Below are 19,022 nucleotides of genomic sequence, written 5' to 3' on the forward strand. Positions count from 1 at the left end.
GCTTCGTGGCTCTCCTTACAACCTAAAGCGTTGTCTATGGTTACTAGCGATTATTTCATTTACCGGCACCGTGCTCATCCGCCGTGGTGCTTTCGGGGGTTGCAGGGGTGGGGAATGATTCTGGAGCTCTTTATCATTATTGTAGCACTGTTAACCAGAGTAGTAAAATACAACTTGTGAAAAAATAAAAATTAAAAATAGCGCGTCACTGCAGTGTCGCAACCGGTCGCAACTCTTTTTTTTTTTGAGAGAAAACCCTGTTTTTCGGCAGAACCTGAAGGCAGCAGAAGTTCGAAAAGTATGGCGGCGGAGTGTTTGACAACACTAACAGAGCAATGGATACGAGACAGATTGCAGTTAAAACATCCGTGTCTCGGTAACGTTATCTCACGTTAATACTCACATCGTGTAGGACTCCTGCCAGTAGACCTTAAGGGTCAAACATTAAATTTGCAATTATTGAAAATGAGTGCAGCTTCGTTGGACAAGCTAACAAGAGCTAACCTAGCACTAACCTAACCGCCAGCTGCTCCAAACAACTGCAGCACCAGAAACAACTCATTCAGTACGAGCTTAAATGTTATTGTTCTGCTTCTTAAACAGGCGATGTCCGGACATTGAGCCTCCCGGGGACATATGAGGAGAAGATTGGACACCTGGGACATGCTCTGAATAATTTTGTCCGTTTGAAATCTCTGGATCTCTCCTGCAATGCACTCGTCTCTGTTGAGGTTTGTTCCAGATCATCTATCAGGTGTAAATGTGGTTGTATATATAATGTAGTATTTATGAACACATGCAAGAGCAAAAAAAAAAAAAGATGATCCTCTTAAGATCAAGTTTTCTCCTTACACAATATTTCCTCTTAAGTAAGTTGATATTGCTGTAATCACAGCTTAAACTTCACTGGTTTGTCTCCAGGGGGTGCAACACCTAAAAATGCTGGAGAGGCTGATCCTCTACTATAACTGCATACCTTCCCTTGATGAGCTAAAAGTGCTGTTCGAGCTGCCGTCTCTGAAGGAGCTGGACCTCAGGCTCAACCCTCTGACCAAAAGTTATCCCCACTACCGCCCCTACCTGGTGCATGCCATGCCCAACCTGCGCAAGCTAGGTAGGATGTGGCCACGGCGTCCAGAGTGTGCACAATCTCACGCGGGGCTTTCAGTCTGAACGTGAGCTCTCCATTGCTTTCCAGACAGCTGTCCGGTCAGAGACACAGAGCGCAAGGCTGCCATATTGCAGTTCTCCTCCGATCTTCTTCCTCAGCAGAAGAGCTCCTCTCTGGATGGGACTGAAGATCAAAGGTACGCTGAACAGCTCATTATCTTTGGTGTAAACATCTGGAGACAGATGCATATGTACTAAAACACTATGCTGTTTTGCACACTAACCACATGAATCATCCTTCTGATGTTTCATTAATGAAGGTTCGCAGGTACATGTGATCAAGTAGTTATGAGGGTGCTATAAATAGTCATGATTGCGTGTAAATGTTGTTTGAAGTGATAGCTGCTCTGTCACTGATGAGTACTGATTATAAAGAAATGATTGGGGGTGTTTTGACCTGGGAAAATTAATTGTCCACAATGATGGACATTTATAAATTATAACCTTGTGTGAATGTGGTTTTATAAGTCCGTCTTTGTGCTTGCACAGAGATTTACTTCTGAATTCACACTGAGTCTTATGCAGCAGTTCATGGAAAATGCAGTGAAACTAATGTTTTGTTCTCCAGTGTCTAGAACAGGAACAACAGCAGCCACAACATAGAAAGCAACATAGAAATTTAAATGTGTTGCATCTTTGCCGTTGTGTTTGTGGTTTCCAGAAGCAGTGATCAAAGGCTGGCTCTAGTCAACCGTGTAACCAAGAAGCTTTCTGTCCTGACTGAGAGTCATGATATTGTCTTGAACTTTGCGACAAATCACAGAGGCCAAAGTGAAACTGGCTCGCATCCAGTTCACAAGGATACAGAGGGTGAGGTGTCCGAAAATCCTAAAGTTAATTTTTAAATCAAAACCCTGTAAATCACCTGTATTCATGAGTCAAACCGTCGTCTGTTTCAGGACCCAAAGAACAAGACTCGCATGATTTTGGAGAACAGAGGTGTTCAACTCCAAAACAGGTGATTTTATTTCACTCAAGGTCTAATTATATCACTGGTAATACATTGACATTAAGAAGTAATTATTCCTATCCTCTTATTTTATAGGAAACTGCTAAATCCATCCTCAGATATCCCCCCAACAAACATGGTGAGTTTACAGACTGTCTATTTATAGCTCTCTGTCCAGTACAGGTATACAGATATCTGTGTCAGTGATTTATTAGGAGAACAGATATTGTAGCAGTTAATATCATAGGAAAAAGACTTTGTTTAAAGGTAGAATCAGGATTTAATTGAAAGTAATAATTTTGATTTCAAATGTTAGCCAGGGCTTATTTTAAATAGTTTGAAATACTTTTTTACCCTTAAGTAGTTGATCTCAGTTGTTGTTCGACCAGTTTTTTTGGCCTAGTTTTTTTAATTATTGAGAATGTGCAAGGCCACCACTGGGTGGAGACAGAGGCCAATTCCACTTTATTTTAAGCCTGTGCCTCTATTGAAGTGAATTAATATCGGTGCTCTCTGTAATTTTCCAGATAACACTGAGTCCAAAGGGTTGCAGATGACACAACCAGGCCATAAACAAAGCTCCACCTCATTCAAAGTGACTGAAAGACCCAAAGTGTCCTTTGGCCCCTACATAGAGAAACGTAACTCTGTGTCTGGAAAACAAAAGCAAAAGGATTTCCCCAAACAAACCAGGCACGCAGCCAAGGGTCATTTTACTCCAAATCCTGGTAAGAATCAAGTGTTTAGAAATTATACATACCCAGAAATGGTAGCTCTCACCTTCACCGAATGCATTTATGAAAATTTTTCCAGACCAAAGTCACCGTCATAGTCCTTCATTCATTAATATCCGGCCTCCCAGTCCACGACGTCCCGGCCTGAATCTCTCAGACCCTTCTAACCCCATCTTACACCCTCCAAGGCTAACATACTCTAGCCTCAACAAGACAGCAGGGGGCTCTAGCCTACCACAGCAAGCCGAGAAGAAAAAAAGGGTTTGCATTAATTAAAGCTCTTAATAATTTGCACATGGAATAATTCCTCATTCACTTGAGGCTGTTTATGTTCTCATATCAGCTTACAGTCTCTCTGAATTCCTTTCCCAGGGCAGTTATAGGAAACCCCTGGAGATGCTCCTCAACCTTGTGGACAAACACTGGACGGGAGAGAGATCTCTGCATCATAACAACAACTTCCTGTGTGAGTTGGGTTTGGGGAATGTGATATCCGATTACAAGAGCCTGAGATAATGAATGTCTTCCCATCTATTTTTGGCTCTAGCACAAGCGGTCCAGATTCTCTCTATGATGGAAAGCGATATTTCCAGTCGGGAGGCTGAGGTCAGGACCTTAAGACGGGAAGTCGGTGCTCTGGGTTTTCAGGCTGCGGCACGAGAGGAAGAGCACCAAGCTGAAGTTCGTAACCTTTATGCTCAGCTGGAGGAATCTCGCGGAGCAGTCGTGAGTTGATTTAAGTGCTAGAAAACAACACAGTGCTTTGGGGTTACCATGATAGCGTTGATGAGCTTTGTTTCTTGTGTTCACTCTTGCACAGGGTAAACTAAACGAGCAGCTGAGGATCGTCTTAGAGGAGAATGTCGCTCTGCAGAAACAGCTCATCAAGCTAGAACGTCAGTATCTGAAATCCATGATGAAAAGTTCCCCCATCACTCAGATCAGAGGTGGGTGTGAATGCCAGCAGCAGGCACACATGGGCGTCGCGCTGGTGCTGTGTCATACTTTGTGCTTACTCATCCTCAGAGGCTCAGACCGAAGTGGAGGAGCTGAAGAAAGAAATCGAGGGGCTGAGGGAGAAAGTGCAAGAGGCCGAGAAAGTGAAGGACCTGTCAAATATGCTGCAAGAAAGCCACAGGTAAAAAAAAAAAGAAAAAAAAGACACTGCTAACACTCAGAGACTGCAGTGACGTTATCTTGCACCGAAATCAGCCCTGGTGTCGGTTGTTTATGATTTGAACGCGTCTCTGTGTGCGCTGCAGGTCTCTGGTGGCCACCAACGAGTGTTTGCTGGCTGAGCTCAAGGGAAGCGGGGAACATTAAAGCAGAGTTTGAATGAAGAGAAGAACACCGGGATAAAAATATCAAAGCGCCGGACTGTGACAGGCTTCTTATTAGTGCGACCTCCTGCACTTGTTTTTACTTTATTTATATCATTGCATTGTACATTTTTTTTTTTGTGTGTGTGTGTGCATTTTTGCCCATTTTGATGAATTAAGTGTTTATTATTTCACAGAAAATATGTATAGGCTTTGTTTGCTCGATGTAAACAGTTACAGGGGAAAGCAATTCATTCAGGAAACTTTGTATATAAGTGTGTGACAAGGCTGCTATGCTAACAAATGATTTTAGGGGGAAAATGTTAGTGAGAAGGTCATAATGTATTTTCTGGATCTGTGGAAAATCTCTCTTTGCCTGTTTTTTTTTTTTTTTATAGGTCAGTTGCGTCGCCGTCTGCTTTGTACGCTGCAGTGGAATGAAAGCATCTAGATTCCAGCTGCACTGTGACTTTATTTATACATTTGCCTTCGGGCTGGAGGGCTGCACACACACATATTTCCCTCACGCTAATACAAGACCAGGATACAATTTTGAGCCTACACACGGGGGAATATTGCTTTTTATCTGAATAGTATAGGTCACTGGCTGGTGCTAAAGGTGACAATCTTCACAGCGTTCCCAGAAAAGCCATAAGAATATAGCACACGCAATACTGTATTTATTTTATTTTTTTATTTTCAATAATGCACTACAAATCATGAACACACTTTAAGAAGTCTAAACAAGAACAGAAAAAACACGCTGCATGCACTGGGGGCACAATAGTACATTAAAAGTTATTTGAAAAAAGACAAATTTGTTCCTCCACATTAAAGGTGCACAGTATTTGGCATTAAGCACAGAAGACATTGCACTACTGCAGCAGACAAGGAAACCAACAAACACGCCGATAGCTGCTAGTTTTGCACTCGATGCAATGATTCTTCATCAGCTGAGGCTACAGGTAGTGACATGACACAATTATGTTGGAAAAATACTCTACAAAAGTTTATCCCTTGCTTGCAGTTTTCCCTTTATCTGATACAGTATGTAAGGAAACATTAAAGCCCTGCTTGTTTACAGTTCAAATTTGTGCTTTGGATGACAGTATCACACATGACAGGTACTTTTAAATCTCTTTTTTTTTTTTTTTAAATCAGAGAACTATAATAGCATTATTAGAGGATAGCTGACTTTGTACACGTACAAGTTGATACACATTGAATTCAAGCAACACGAGTTTTTAATCATGAACCCACAATTTCATTACTTAAGATTTTTAGCAAGAAAATATTTAAGTCTGTCCAGTAGTCTGTCCACACAGTAGTTTCCATAAGACGTGACTCCTACTGTCATCTATATGCTTCTGAATCAAATGCAATATACAGAACATGCACAAAGTACAGCAATACAGGGAAGAATAAAAAAACGAAACAAGAAGCCAGTGTTTTAAATTAAGCCATGTGGCTAAAACCTTTTAGAATATACACAACCTTACCACAAATATATTAGAACTACTGTATATAAATCTGACGAGGAAACGGTATAAGTAAAACGTTAGAAATACAATCTTGTACGACTGAGCTCGTCCGCTGTGACTAGAGTTTCCTCTCTCAGCTGAATTCGCCGGCTTATTACTCGAAATGCATGTTAGCGAAGGGATTTGTGTGTGTACGATGGATTATCAAACAAGGCAAGGAAATCAGATTAAGAGCTACATGCGTTAAAATTTGATTTTTGTCTCACATAGTCACGAAAGGAAGGGGAAAAAAAGTCACGAACGTTCAGTTTCGACATCTGACGGAATTTTTAAAACTATTTCAGAAAACCCTTAAAATATTTTCTTGCTTCAAATGACAGTGTGAGCTTAAAAAACAACAATAATAATAAAAAAAAAATGAACAGCAGATTATTAAAAGACAGTCGACAAGTGCAGATGACAGACACACAACACCGAAGTTAGAATGAACTATTTTCAGAGGAAATGAAGGTGTGTCAAAGAATGTGTGCCAATTAAGCTTTGAAATCACTGTTTCTCCAAAAACAAATTAAAAATGCCTTTTCTACTGCTAAGCCTGGGAATAGGCATTAAAAAAAGTGCAATGCTGTTATCTCTAAGTCTTTGTTTTTCTTGGTGCGTTGCTCATTGTGCTCAATAAATATCGTATAAGGCCCTATCGCGACAACAAAGCTTCCTTATTCATTTTGTTTTGTTCTCTTCGGTGTTTGGCAGTAACTTGCAATCAGACAGGAATGTACCAGCTGGTGATGACTTAGTAAAAATAGATGTAAACAATTTTCCAGTTCTCACACTTGACAAAGAGAGGAACTCAAAAACATCTCTCTCACATACACACACACACACACGCACACACACACAAAATAGATGGGTGGGAAAAATATATGAAATCCTATTCTTTTGTGCTTTCTATGAGTACTCTTTTAATAGAAAACCATCCTAGCAGATGATCAAATGTTTGTTTCCTCATCTCCGCCCTCACATGGGTCTGCCCGCGGTGGGTTTATTCACTTTCTTTTCATATGACCCTTGATGTTTGTATCCCGGGACGTATCCGGATGTGTCGACTATGTCTACTCGTCCTGCCTTACCCTTCCCGCGCCCGGTGCCGTCGAAGCGCTCCTTGTGTGACCCCGTGAACTTGGTGGTGTCTGTGAGGCGACTCACTGTCGGGGAGGCCACGGCTCTCTGTTGAGAGAGGTTCAGGTTAAACTGTGATCGCTGGGGAAACAAACGCATGAATCCTGTGAATCCTCCAAATGAAATCTTACTGTGACTCCTGCGATGACAGGCGACTTCCCTTCGATCAGCTGGAAGACCTCGGCCTCGGCCTCCTCCCCGGTCTTTTCTTTGTATTTCTTCCTGGCCAGCTCTGCAAGTGCAACCTTGAACTCGTCAAATGTGATGGTGCGACAGGATTTCTTCCTAAAATGTAGGAGGAAAGAGAGCTTAACACTTGTCGCAGAGCGCAGCCTGAAACCCCAACCAGATGAAGCTGCGACTTCAAAACTGAAAACGTCGTGTTAAGGTTTGCTTTATCAGCAGGTCTGCTCTGCGGCCTCTCCGTGCAGTATGAAAGGTTAAAACGAGAGCAGACAGTAGTGTACACAAAGCCATGTGTGACCACTTGAGCGTGGCAGATGTTCTACACGGCATGGAGATGGTATCCTTCAGAGATAAACAATGAGAAAACTTTCACTGTTTGGATCTCGTCTCCCGGTGCGTTTCGGCGCTTAACTGTCGTGTGAGCAACCCCGCAGACTTGCAGCTGCGCGCTGTATTTGTGACCGTCTCTCCATCCCATCCATCACGCTGTGCTCAGCTGAGGCTAGGAGAATAGACAGTGTTTTTGAGTCTCCCCTGTCTAAAGGGGACATTTTGACCTGCTGGATGCCACTGAGCACCTGGAAGGGCGTGGTGAATGACTGCAGATCAGACTGCTGTAAGCACAGAAAATACCAGAGCATAGATCATCATCACCCTCATCATCATCATCATCATCAATCTTTTTCCATCTGAGAGTGCTCAAGTTGTTTAACTGGCCACGAGCCTGTTTCACTTCCATGTTAAAAGTGCATAGTAACACAAACACAAACAGCCATTGCTGTGGTGACAAATCACCTAAACAACCACCTATAAAGCCTACAATCTCCCCGGGCAACCTGCTGCCATAGCAACATGCTACAGTAAACAGAGAGGTTTATTATTAATTTTGCTCGTTCACTGAGCGTTCAGCTCTGTTTGGGCAATCCATCAGTGTTGAATATTTGAGGGCTCCCTTCCTCTGCGTCTGCTCTGTGCTGTCTATTGTCGGAGGGGAAACTCGACTTTCAGCTGCTGCTGCTTCTGTCTGAGGAAGATAACTGTGTCTCCTCAGCTGATCTTTCCATGCTGACATATTCAGCTCCCCGAAGCATTCAAACGGTTGGGCTGTGTAAATAAACAGTAAATCTGAATCCAAGGAAGCTGCAACGGGGTCAAAAGGGAAAAAGGTTAAAGGGCGAGAAGAAATTATTTTAGTCTGAGACACTGCAGTAGATGATCTGCTGTCTGTTTACATAGTTCAGCCATCTGCAGCATATGATCCATATGGATGATACAGGAGCTGGCTGAGCCTGTTTCATGGAAAAATGATCCTATACAGCCTATTATCGCGTTCACTGAGGAGGAAACACAGCCAAAGCCACCATGAGATGTTACAACTAGTTAATTAATCCATGGCAGATTTCTACCTCATCTATAGCTCGTGCTAAAGCAGAGACCCAATGTGGAGCAGGAGACCTCCATACCCAGATAAACAATGATTCAGTCAGCCATACAGCCATTAACCGGCGCTCATTAACATGCTTAATTTTTCATGTGCAAGCTCCCCCTCTGCTCGGTCATGCCCGGAGTCAGAAACTACATGAAGCTGAGCCCCTCCCCCAGTTCTGTACCTCTTTTAATCCTGTGGAAGTGAACTTACTCCACATGCTACATTCAGATTTTACTCTACTGTCCTCCTCAACACACTGCAGAGCTCCGAGTCTGGTTCAAAACGCATTCTTGACTATCTGGGATCCCGATTATACCCTGCAGGACTCATCTGACAGAGGCTGCAAATTCACACGCCAAGCTCACATCCAAGGATGTAATGTATACAACACTGCACAGATCCGCCACTAAAAGCATGTGTGAAAAGACGGGGAACAGACTTGTTTTTTTTTCCTTCGAACCTCTATAGCGGTTAAACCATATTGCTCGCACATTTTCAAATGTTGCCCACCAGTGGGGAAGGATGTAAACAGTTCACTCTCTCTGTCTCTACTCTGGCCAAGAAAAATGTTCGTAAACAGCTCTGTCTCCAACGGCAACAGAGAAGGCGTTGATGTGGGTGACTCAAAAAACAAGTACACTTCTTTGGCTTAACAAATGTCAGGACGTGAATCAAGTTCACTGGAAGGGCTGACAGCTAAAACACCAAAGGAATGCTTGGATGTTTACACATCTTTAACCCTTTAAATGCACTGTTGAAAAAAACACTGTGAGATACACTGAGTTGCTATCAGTCACTCAGTCCAAACTTCTCTTGGCACCACAGATTGGATGTATTTTGACAATTTTCATGGTCAAGAAAATTCTGTTTTGAACGAAACATTTTCCCTCCTTTCTCACTGCATGCTTAGTTCAACTCTTGAAGTGATTGCGCAAAATGTTTGAAATAAATAACTTTTGTGGTATTTCTGTTTTGGGTCATTTGGGTAAAGTCAGCACTGTAGGAGAAAATTGACAATGGCAACCCATGGAGGTGGTGGCAACAATGGGGGACTGGGCTACCTATCACTGCTATCTACACAGTGATGATGATTTAATTGACACTGTGGAACATTTTCTGCAAAACCAAGACACCAACTTTTGCAAAAAGAGGGATTCTTATGCTCCAAGATCATCGGACTAAGTGTATGAATGTCGGAGTAGACTAATTAGGCTTTGGAGCTTTTGCTATTTTTTAAAAAACAGAGAAATTGCCATGGTAATTGTCGTGGTATTGACTTAAGAACATTTTCTGTAATCCTGTTTGGTTTTCCTTGCGTGTCCTGGTTTATTCCACAGTGTTTTGTGTCCCGCTTTACTTCCTGTCTGTGTTTTCCCTCCGCTGATTATATGGTTGGTTTCACCTTGTGTGCCCCTGCCTCCTTAGTTTCACCTGTGTCTTGTTAACCCATCAGCCGTTGTCTTTCCAGTAATCTGCTTCTTGTTTGGTTGTTCCTGCCTGCTTTCCCTGGTTCTGTGTATCTTGGTTTTTGCTTTCTCTGTTGATTGGAATTCACCTTTTTTGGATTTTGCCTGCTACCTCTGCAGCCCCTTTTGTTCTTTACTTTTGTAGGCAATCAAAGCCATATCAATAAACTTTAACAAGCTGCTTTAACAAGCTCACAATGTGCTATACTGTGTAGTTTTATGTATTAGTAAGTTTTCATTTGTAAAACTATGAGGTATATTACCAACTTGCTTTCACTGTGTTTTCTTTCACGTGCAAGGTATATAATGGTATGGTAGCAATGCAACACAGTCCCCTGCTGTGACTGAATGTGTGAACTGAAGATGGAAAATTCACTAAATCAATGTGAGACTTCCAAGCAGATCTTTTCCATCCATTCCTACAGCAGGACATGATGAGTGGCTCAGTTCTGGTGCTGTTTAGAAGAATAATTCCTATTCATATCACTCAACCAGGACGAAATAATAATAATTAAAAAAAATAAATAAAAAAAGCCACTGTAGGGGAATGTAAAATAACTACATTGTAAAAGTCCTGTCCGTCTATACCTCGCAACAGCTTTATTCTGTGTGTGAGCAATGCACAGTTCAAAACACAAAGAATTCATATGGTTGAGATGATAAGTAAACTCATCAGTCAAGGTGTTAACACGCCCTTGGTAAACAGGCCCAGCTGTGCAGATGAAAAAAAAAAAATTCTCGAGTGGTCAAATAATACTGAGGTCAGAGTTTGTTATCGGACTCTACTTCATTCATATCGAGCAGTGAAAGATGAATCAGTCCAGCCTGAGGAAATACAAGATGAGCCATCCTGGCCTTTTGCTCTGGCTGCTGCTCCTGACAGAGCACTCCAACGACTTAATAATAGAAATCACTGCATGTTTTCAGACACTACATGAAAGCATGAGATACGACAGCTGCACATTTATATGTGCCTTTTAATTGCAGAGATTGAATATGAAGTCACTGACTTAATTTTACTAACTCTCATGAAACATTAACAGACAGATAACATCAGCTCGCTATGTGACATTCAGATAGTTTTATTGCCTCTTCCGTGAACTTAGGTTAACCTACAATAAAGTTAGTACCTTTTTATTTCAATGTGTCCTCGAAACACTTCCATTATTTAAATGATCCTTAATCCACTAAAACACAATAGAAAAACAGTGGAAAAAGACTGAAGTCAACTGAACCAATGTGTTTATATGAGTAGTGGCCTTTTGAACAAACCGATCTATGTACTACAGTAAAAGAACAGCACTCTGCACTGTTACAACTGTCATGTGATCTTAGCTGACCCAGATATTGGCAGATTAATTAAGGACTACTACATTAACTGGAGTGGAAATAGGACCAACAATCTAATAGGTCCATCTAATATTCTGTGCTTGTTGTTGGTGCATTTCTTACTTGACTTTGCTGAAGACGATGTCCACGTCGGTGAGGGTGACGTTCTTGCCGTCAATCACGCCACAGTCCTTGCAGAGTTTGGACCAGTTCTTGCCGTGCATCTCCTTGCCGGTGGCGCGAGTGTCACCGTGGATGGCGAAGCGCCGAAACGACTCTTCCAAAGCGGTCACCTCCACTGGTGTGGACGAGCCTCCCTCGCTGGTCCCATTAGACTCAGTCGAAAGCCTTTTGGAGGTCCGGTCTCTGGAGTGTTCACTGTGCGGCCGTAAAGGGGCTGAGCCGACATTAGGGTGCTTGGCTGTCTGGACTTTAAAGTCGTCTATGTTGTCTCTGGAAGCGAAGAAATACAATCATCTGGTCTTTCAATGAATAGTAACACTTATCTGTTTCTTTCAAAGCAGATAAGTGAATATTCAGAATTCAAGAGGTCTGTAAATTAATATGTATTAAGAGATCTGAGAAAAAGTAATCACTGTAGCCTATAAGGTTATAGGTTCTACTTCAAATAACAACATTAAATAATTAAATTTTATAGGAAAACTTTATAGATTTGATCAGAATCAACATCTGGATAGGAAGAAAGGAGTGATTTTCATCTAAAAAGCATCTAACCATTCATAATCTGCATAAGTTCAAAAACTCATGCTTATTAATTAGACTTTTGGTCGTAAGGAACCTCTACATCGCAGGCACTGATGTGAGACGTGTGCTCCCGACGCCTGTGAATGGGCAGATGTCTTACGTGTTTCTTGCAGAGAGTGAAAATTATAAATAGATCTCTGCTGAATACAAACCGAGAAACAAGAGAGCAGATGGATATCTGCACAAAATGTGAAGTGGAGACTCAAACGTTCTGTAGACGTCTGCTAAAAACTTACTTGTGGTCTGCCATGCTTGTGCAGGAATTTGGTTCCCTCTGTACAGTGCTTGAATTAGCTGACTTTTGTTTTCTCTTTGTGCTGTGGAAAAGATGAGAATGGAGGTGAACAGAGTGAGAGGATGTGTCTGTGCAGACGTGCATGCCAAAGTAAATAAGATAGAGAGAAGAATCACATCTAAAGGAATTAACACAGCATCAGGTCAAAAGTAGAATATTCCACTGGTCCTTGTCACCGGCTAATCACACTGTTGTATCCCCAATACAAACACAATTATTTATGACACAATCCAGTCCACTAATCCAGTTTGACACACACAATCAGAGATGTATTCACATCAAACTGTCAAGGCGGACTGAATAATACTCACAGCTTCAAAACATCAAAATCCTCTTCATTACCATTATCACCAAGTGACTTTCAGATAGCGACTATACTACTATTGTGACACCTCCTCTCAGGCTGCTCCTTGTGCTTCATTCAGTCTGAGCTGAAGGATTTCTCTATTAACACATCACCCTGATTCGTAGCTAAATATATCAGTTAGCAGCATTTCTCCTTCTCAAGTCAGCGTCACATAATCAAGCAAAGCAGTCATTCATCTGTTTCAGTAAAGCTAATGTAACCCTGCACTATATTCGTAGCCAGTGCTGGGTCTCCGCTCACCTTTCAGCTGTTCCCATACTTAGCTCAGCATCCTTAAAGAAACTGTGTTGCCATGGCAAGCAAGGTACATCCCAACAGAGTCTCTAAAACAACTTGCTACTAACTACAGATACATGGACCAGAGAGAGACGCTGTGTCCTGTGTCCTGCTCTTGCTTACAAAGTTATAGCAGCTCCCTCAAGTCGCCAGTAAAGTGCTTTCACTCACCCCCAGTGGCAGTGGCAATAGCAAAAGGGTTCTGTTTCCACAGCCCAGTGGCCAACAATCACAAATGTGACCTCGCTAAGTACAGGCGACACTTAAATACACTAAGTACAAAAGTTCAAGTTTTACAGCACAAAAGATTAACCCAACACAAAGCCATTATAATCGGGATGTCAATTCTTAGGGGGAGAAAAAGAAGAGATTATTAATGTGTATGAATAATGGCATTCAGAGCTATGGACACTGGGAACCCATTGTCCAATGCAAGTGGCTTCTCTGTCTGACCCGTGCCCATTTCTTCACACATACGCACATGGTGACATCGCAGAGTACCACTATTGATGGCAGGCGTTCTGTAGTCATATGTCATCGAGGACTCGCGCCAAGACAATTGAGATGGAGGTTGAGGCCCCAATGTATAACCAATGAAGTACAGTGCAAATTATAGTTACATGAGGGAGAAGAGAAAATAAGAATCCATTTGCAGCTTCAGGGCTATGAAGTATACTTACCAATACAAGTCATTTAAAAGGAGGCTCAGTAGCCTAGTAACGTCTAGACTCCTGGCCATCAGGAACCATGTTGAGCGTCATAATCCTGTCTCATGTCGTATCTGTATCTCTACTTTCACTATCTAATAGATATTTTATGTAGTTTAAAATCTTAGTAAAAATATATATCTATACTTCGCTTGTATGCAGGACAGAAATAGGGAATAGGGCAAAATCAATATCCAGGTCACACTTTTGATTTCAGCTACCTAATAAATAAGCCCAATATCTAACCGTACCAACACAAATGAAACTGTATATTTACTCTTAGAAAAATGTACATCTTCAGGACCAAAAACGTTTTTGGTCTTTTCACAACAACAACATACAAAAGTACGCCAATTTCATCATTTAACATGGTCTTACCATCGTCTCAAGGCTGTGCCACCTGAGCCCACTTAAAATCCCGATATCTGTCTGGGAATCGGTGGCGTTACTAACAGAGTATGTGTTCGCCGACACTTCAGGGCACTCTAATTTGCCCTTTAAGCAAAGCAACTAATATGAACACATCTTTTAAATGAATATGTTGTTATTTTGATGATCTTGATGATTAAGTGTATAAAAAGTCCACCATGGTTTCCCAGGGCCAGAGGTTTATATCTTCCACTTAAATGTTTAATCACAGCTCTTAACACTCTCTTTGAATCATCATTTTATTTCCACATCAATTAGACATTTTTGGGGAATTTACAATTCATAACTTACATAACGAGAACCTTAAGCAAGGGTATTTGTATTTTCATGTGCTGCATGGGTTTTAATTGGTTTTAAGTTGAGTTTAATACAGTTGCTTCCTGTAAAGCCCACAATCACTGACTTTACTTTCTGTGGGGATCCACATCCTTTCAATAGAGTTGCAACTCGCTGTGTGTTTTCCTTTGTGCTTCAATGACAGCGGCTAAATCTGTGAGAAACAAAGAGATCTTTTCACCCTGCTCCTCCAATTTATTGTCAGTAGTTTCAAGTGCCTGAGCTCTCTGTACAACAAGCCCCCTCAAACAGCATCAGTTCAACCCATAAAAGAGAGGTCATTAACACGGAGTTCAGTGGCAGAACACATACTGAGATGAAAGAGAATGTGCTGCTCGTACTGTATCGCGCTTGACCAGATATCTAGTCTTGATATACAAAAAAAAAAAAAGAAAAAATAGACAAACACAACCACTGTGGAACCGTTTTGTCTCTGTCTGTTTTTCCTGCCCCACTTTACCACACACAAACGAGAAGCCATTTGGTTAAGGGCAGATCTCCAGAGACAAATCTGTGACTGGATGACAGAATGCTTACATACACTTGCCTTCTGGCAACACACTGCACAGATGAGTGCTTTAACCATAAATTGACCCATTTTGAACTGCATCTATTCATAGCAACAATACGCTGCCATCACCGGAGCGTGCTATTCATTCTCAATGGCAGGAGATCAGCCAGTGGACGAGAAGAAGGCCGAAATACCCTAAAAACTAAATTTGGTGTTTAGCTGTGAGAGTGGCCGATGGTGTTTCCCTCACGAAATGATGACAGTCTTATCAGAGGGATATGTGCCTAACGGAGAGATAGAGAGAGAAAGCAGGGCGTTAAGCTGAAGCCTACTCCTCCATCATGCCATCATGGTGAGTGGGCATGTAGGGATCCCATCTGCTTTCTGTCCAGATCAGCGTCCTTCCCAAGCAGCTGCTCTGGAATGTGGAAGCGTCCGTCAGTCATAAATGTAAAACCATCATCACGACAGTTAAACCCCCCCCAGTCTGCTTGTCACGTCTAGCTAATATAGTACAAGATGTCTGCCAGCTATAGGTTACTAGTGAATGAGTCATGTACTGCAGAGCAGCATCAACCAAAACAAAAACAACACATGCAAAAATTGTGGTCAAATTTCTTGTAAGATTCATGGAGATATAAGACATGTGCCTTATTTGTCTTGTCTGCATCTCCACTGTAAACTATCTAGTAGAGGTAATATGACTAATAAATACTCTGCGATGAACTATGTAGCTGAAAATAGCCCACAACAAATGCTGCACTTACTTATGTCTAATTAAAGTTTGCTAAAAAAAAACTACAGTGGTTAACGGCTCAGTTGTTTAAAATAATCTCAATTCTGTCTGCAGACTATGCAACCCCTTCCCCACAAAACACAATCTCTTAACCATTTCCCAGTTTGGCCACAGCCTTCACTTCTCCACACAAAGAGAGAGGGCATGACATCAGCGTTGCTGCAGTCCGAGTCTGAGGTCACCACCACGCCGTCTCTGTCAGCCCTCACCTCCCTAAACACTTTAAAAGCTCTGTCAGTCAAAAGGAGATCTTGGCAGGCGCCGCGGTGTAGAAAAATAAGATGTTTTAAACAAGCTACAGTGGTTATTGTTGGCAGCAGTAGCAAGCCAAATAGAAGTATAAGAGAGCCAGGGGATCCTTATGCAATCCCATATTTGAGAGGAAGACATGATGCCAGAGACAGCAGAAGTGTCCCTGACGTGGTTCAGATGGAGAGAGGCCTGTTGAGCCAAAAACAAATGAACTCTGAGTGCGGATTTCTGAAAGACAGACTATGCTGTATAATGTCTTACCTATTTAATAAAGTGTTTGCAATGTCATGGAAACGACACTTGAATGAAATGCAGTCAAGCGCACAATTTTGGCCCAAAGGGTTCCCTTGATTTTGCAAAACTGACCTAAATCTGAGTCAGCATAAACAAAATCGGATACTTTACACTCTGAGGTTGATTATTTGTGACAGAACCCAAAGGCTCTTGGACCAGTGCGACGGAACCTGGAACAGTGAAATCTGGGACAGACTCAGCGACTGTGTCTTCTTCTCAGGCATACCTAATTCAACCTATGGGGAGCAGAGGAGAGCCATTCGGCGAGGGGAAAATAAACACCTCTCTTATCTCATAAATGCGCTTCAATCGCCAAATGATACTGCTCAGAAAATAATGCACATTTTTTTTTTTCATATGTAATGTCAAGAAAACTTTAATACCTCTCTGTACATTGTTAATTTGCAGAACATGGTGTACTCCACGCTCACTCCCTTAGAGCTACATGCATGAAGCATCAGAAGGCTAATAAATGAGGGCACAAATCTTTTTTTTCTTTTTCTTTTTTTTTACATGCATAATTATGTAACTACCTACACATAGCCCAGCATCTTTTGCATAAAGGCTGCAGCCACAGGCCAAACGCGTTGTCAGTCATTCTTTCTAACCATTAATGGTGCTTATAGGAGGACCTTACACTCTGGCTCTCATTGAGCCCCCGTTCAGAAGATAAACAGGGGAGAAAAAGCTCATGTTTATGTTACTGGACATGGCTGCGGCTGCTGGTTATTAACCCGGAGTGTCTCGACGCCTTTCTTTAACGAAGCGCGTTACATAAACTTGCAAATGCCAGATTCACACAGAGTCCACGTGATCCGTTTGTTATTGTCAGCGCCTCAATGCAAGTCTGCCAGAATATGAAGTAACAGCCAGGTATGGGGGGGGGGGGGGGGGGGGAATCGTGCAGTCGAGAGTCCTTACTGCCCTTTATTAATGGGCGGCATACGCTGCAAATTCAGAGTTAAAGGGAGGCATGTACAAACATGAAAACAAAACGAAAAGCACCTCGATCGGCAGGAGTCAGATGAATTTGTGTAGGCTGGTGCGAAAGCATGCGAGTCTCCCGTGAAACGACAACAAGCAACGATCGCCGCTAATAATGCAATGAAGGACAGCAAATTGTGCTTTAATCACCTGGCGACGCAATCCTCCAGCTCCCTCGTCGATTTCACAAAATCATGATTGCGCGTCGAGGAGCCTTCAAGTCTCTTTCCTCCTCCCCGCTGCCTGGGCTCAAGTCTACCCGACGGTTCAGTCCCTCCGAGATGCTGAAGAGAAACCAGGCCGCTGATTGGCTGCCGCCGTGCGCGACGGGCTGTTTTCTTCTCGAATTGTTGTTGCAGGCTGAGATGGTGCCACGGTGGTCAGCGCAGCGCTGGTAAACAAGCAGCGGGAGACCCGAGCATGTTCTGGTGCTTTGAAAGACTGAAGATTAAAAAACAAAGGGATGGTGTCGTGTGAAGGATCCTTACAGCTTCATCAGTGATCGTGACCCGTGTAGGCAGGAAATGCACACACGCAATCACAAGCAGCAGCAATAAAAACGGAATAAGCTTAAATGGAAATTGTCTCTTTGTGTAAAGAGCACAGGCTGCTTCGGTCCTGATGTTGGGTGAGAATGTGCGTGCCCACAAGGAATTGGTTAAAATGTGATGAAAACTAAAATTCTACTCGGAAAACAAATAAAACTTCAATGAAATCTACTCAAGCCTGCCATCTTAACATGCCTCTTTTGATGCCCATTGCACTAATGTGTTACACAACCAGGAGTAGCCCTAATGGCTGGACATGGAGGGGCATTATATAAGGTCTAGTCTTGCTGATGGTGCAGCTGATATTGTTGCACCAGGCTCTCAGATGTGCCACTCAAAGGTAGGGCAGATTGGTGAGAACATGCATGCCCGTGAGCTAAAGAAAGGACTTGGAAAAGTGATAAATCTGATCATGATGAAAGCAGCCTGCACCCATGAGTAATCACTGGATGACATAACAATCTAGCTGAATTCTGCTTCAATGGCGCCACCGTGTGGTTAATAGTAGGCTGTAGTGAAAACACACGCACTGTAGATCTCATCTCTTTGTGTTCCAGCAGAGCTGGAGTAGCAAGAGTTGCTCTGCCACAATGGCATGATCGACATTTGCCATAAGACAATAACCTTTGCAAAAATTAACAAAATAAAATAACTGAGAAAATGATCTCTGAACTGAATCTCTGTCAAACTGTAATACACTGCAGGTCTAAGGTCACGGGGCTCAGTTTCATCCATAACTCAGGAGAAATGTGTAAATGCTCCCTTTGCTTCTCCATCTGACTCATGTTGCAGCATACTGTGTTTCTTTGATATGTCCCCTTTCCTGTAAAATTATATTATAAACTAAATGGGAAGGCATTGGCAATGCATTGTAAGAACTCAAGTAGCTGTGCAACTGCAGCATGTATCAATGGCATCTGACCAAGATCCACACTAAACTAACACATAACATGTAATAGCCTACTGAATATTCAAAAAAAAAAAAAAGAAGTAAAATGGTTCCACATCTCAAACTTCCTCAATCAAGGAAATAATACATTTTTTGGAATGTACTTACATTATATTGCCAAAAGTATCCACTTACCCATCCAAATAATTGAATTCAGGTGTACCAATCACTTCCATGGCTACAGGTGTATAAAATCAAGCACCTAGGCATGCAGACTGCTTCTACAAACATTTGTGAAAGAATAGGTCGCTCTCAGGAGCTCAGTGAATTC

The 19,022-nt window shown here is 42.2% G+C and overlaps 2 protein-coding genes across 2 annotated transcripts; one reads left to right on the top strand and one right to left on the bottom strand.

Moving 5' to 3' along the window:
- Positions 1-279: 279 nt before the first annotated feature.
- cep72 (centrosomal protein 72) lies at positions 280-4,249 on the top strand. Its single transcript, XM_084556588.1, has 14 exons — positions 280-376; positions 604-731; positions 922-1,114; positions 1,199-1,307; positions 1,832-1,980; positions 2,070-2,128; positions 2,216-2,258; positions 2,647-2,847; positions 2,933-3,114; positions 3,226-3,319; positions 3,401-3,579; positions 3,674-3,800; positions 3,880-3,991; positions 4,116-4,249. Exons 1-14 carry the CDS (start codon positions 301-303, stop codon positions 4,174-4,176), a joined length of 1,713 nt encoding a protein of 570 aa, XP_084412714.1. The 5' UTR covers positions 280-300; the 3' UTR covers positions 4,177-4,249.
- On the bottom strand, positions 4,194-17,535 carry tppp (tubulin polymerization promoting protein). The gene is made up of 5 exons (XM_084556589.1): positions 17,405-17,535; positions 12,244-12,324; positions 11,366-11,695; positions 6,964-7,117; positions 4,194-6,880 (listed from the first exon to the last, which is right to left on the bottom strand). The coding sequence occupies exons 2-5, from the start codon at positions 12,255-12,257 to the stop codon at positions 6,671-6,673; spliced, it is 708 nt and encodes a 235-aa protein (XP_084412715.1). The 5' UTR covers positions 12,258-12,324; positions 17,405-17,535; the 3' UTR covers positions 4,194-6,670.
- Positions 17,536-19,022: the final 1,487 nt, after the last annotated feature.

This window comes from Chelon labrosus, assembly GCF_963514085.1.
Source record: "Chelon labrosus genome assembly, chromosome: 12".
Taxonomy (NCBI): domain Eukaryota; kingdom Metazoa; phylum Chordata; class Actinopteri; order Mugiliformes; family Mugilidae; genus Chelon; species Chelon labrosus.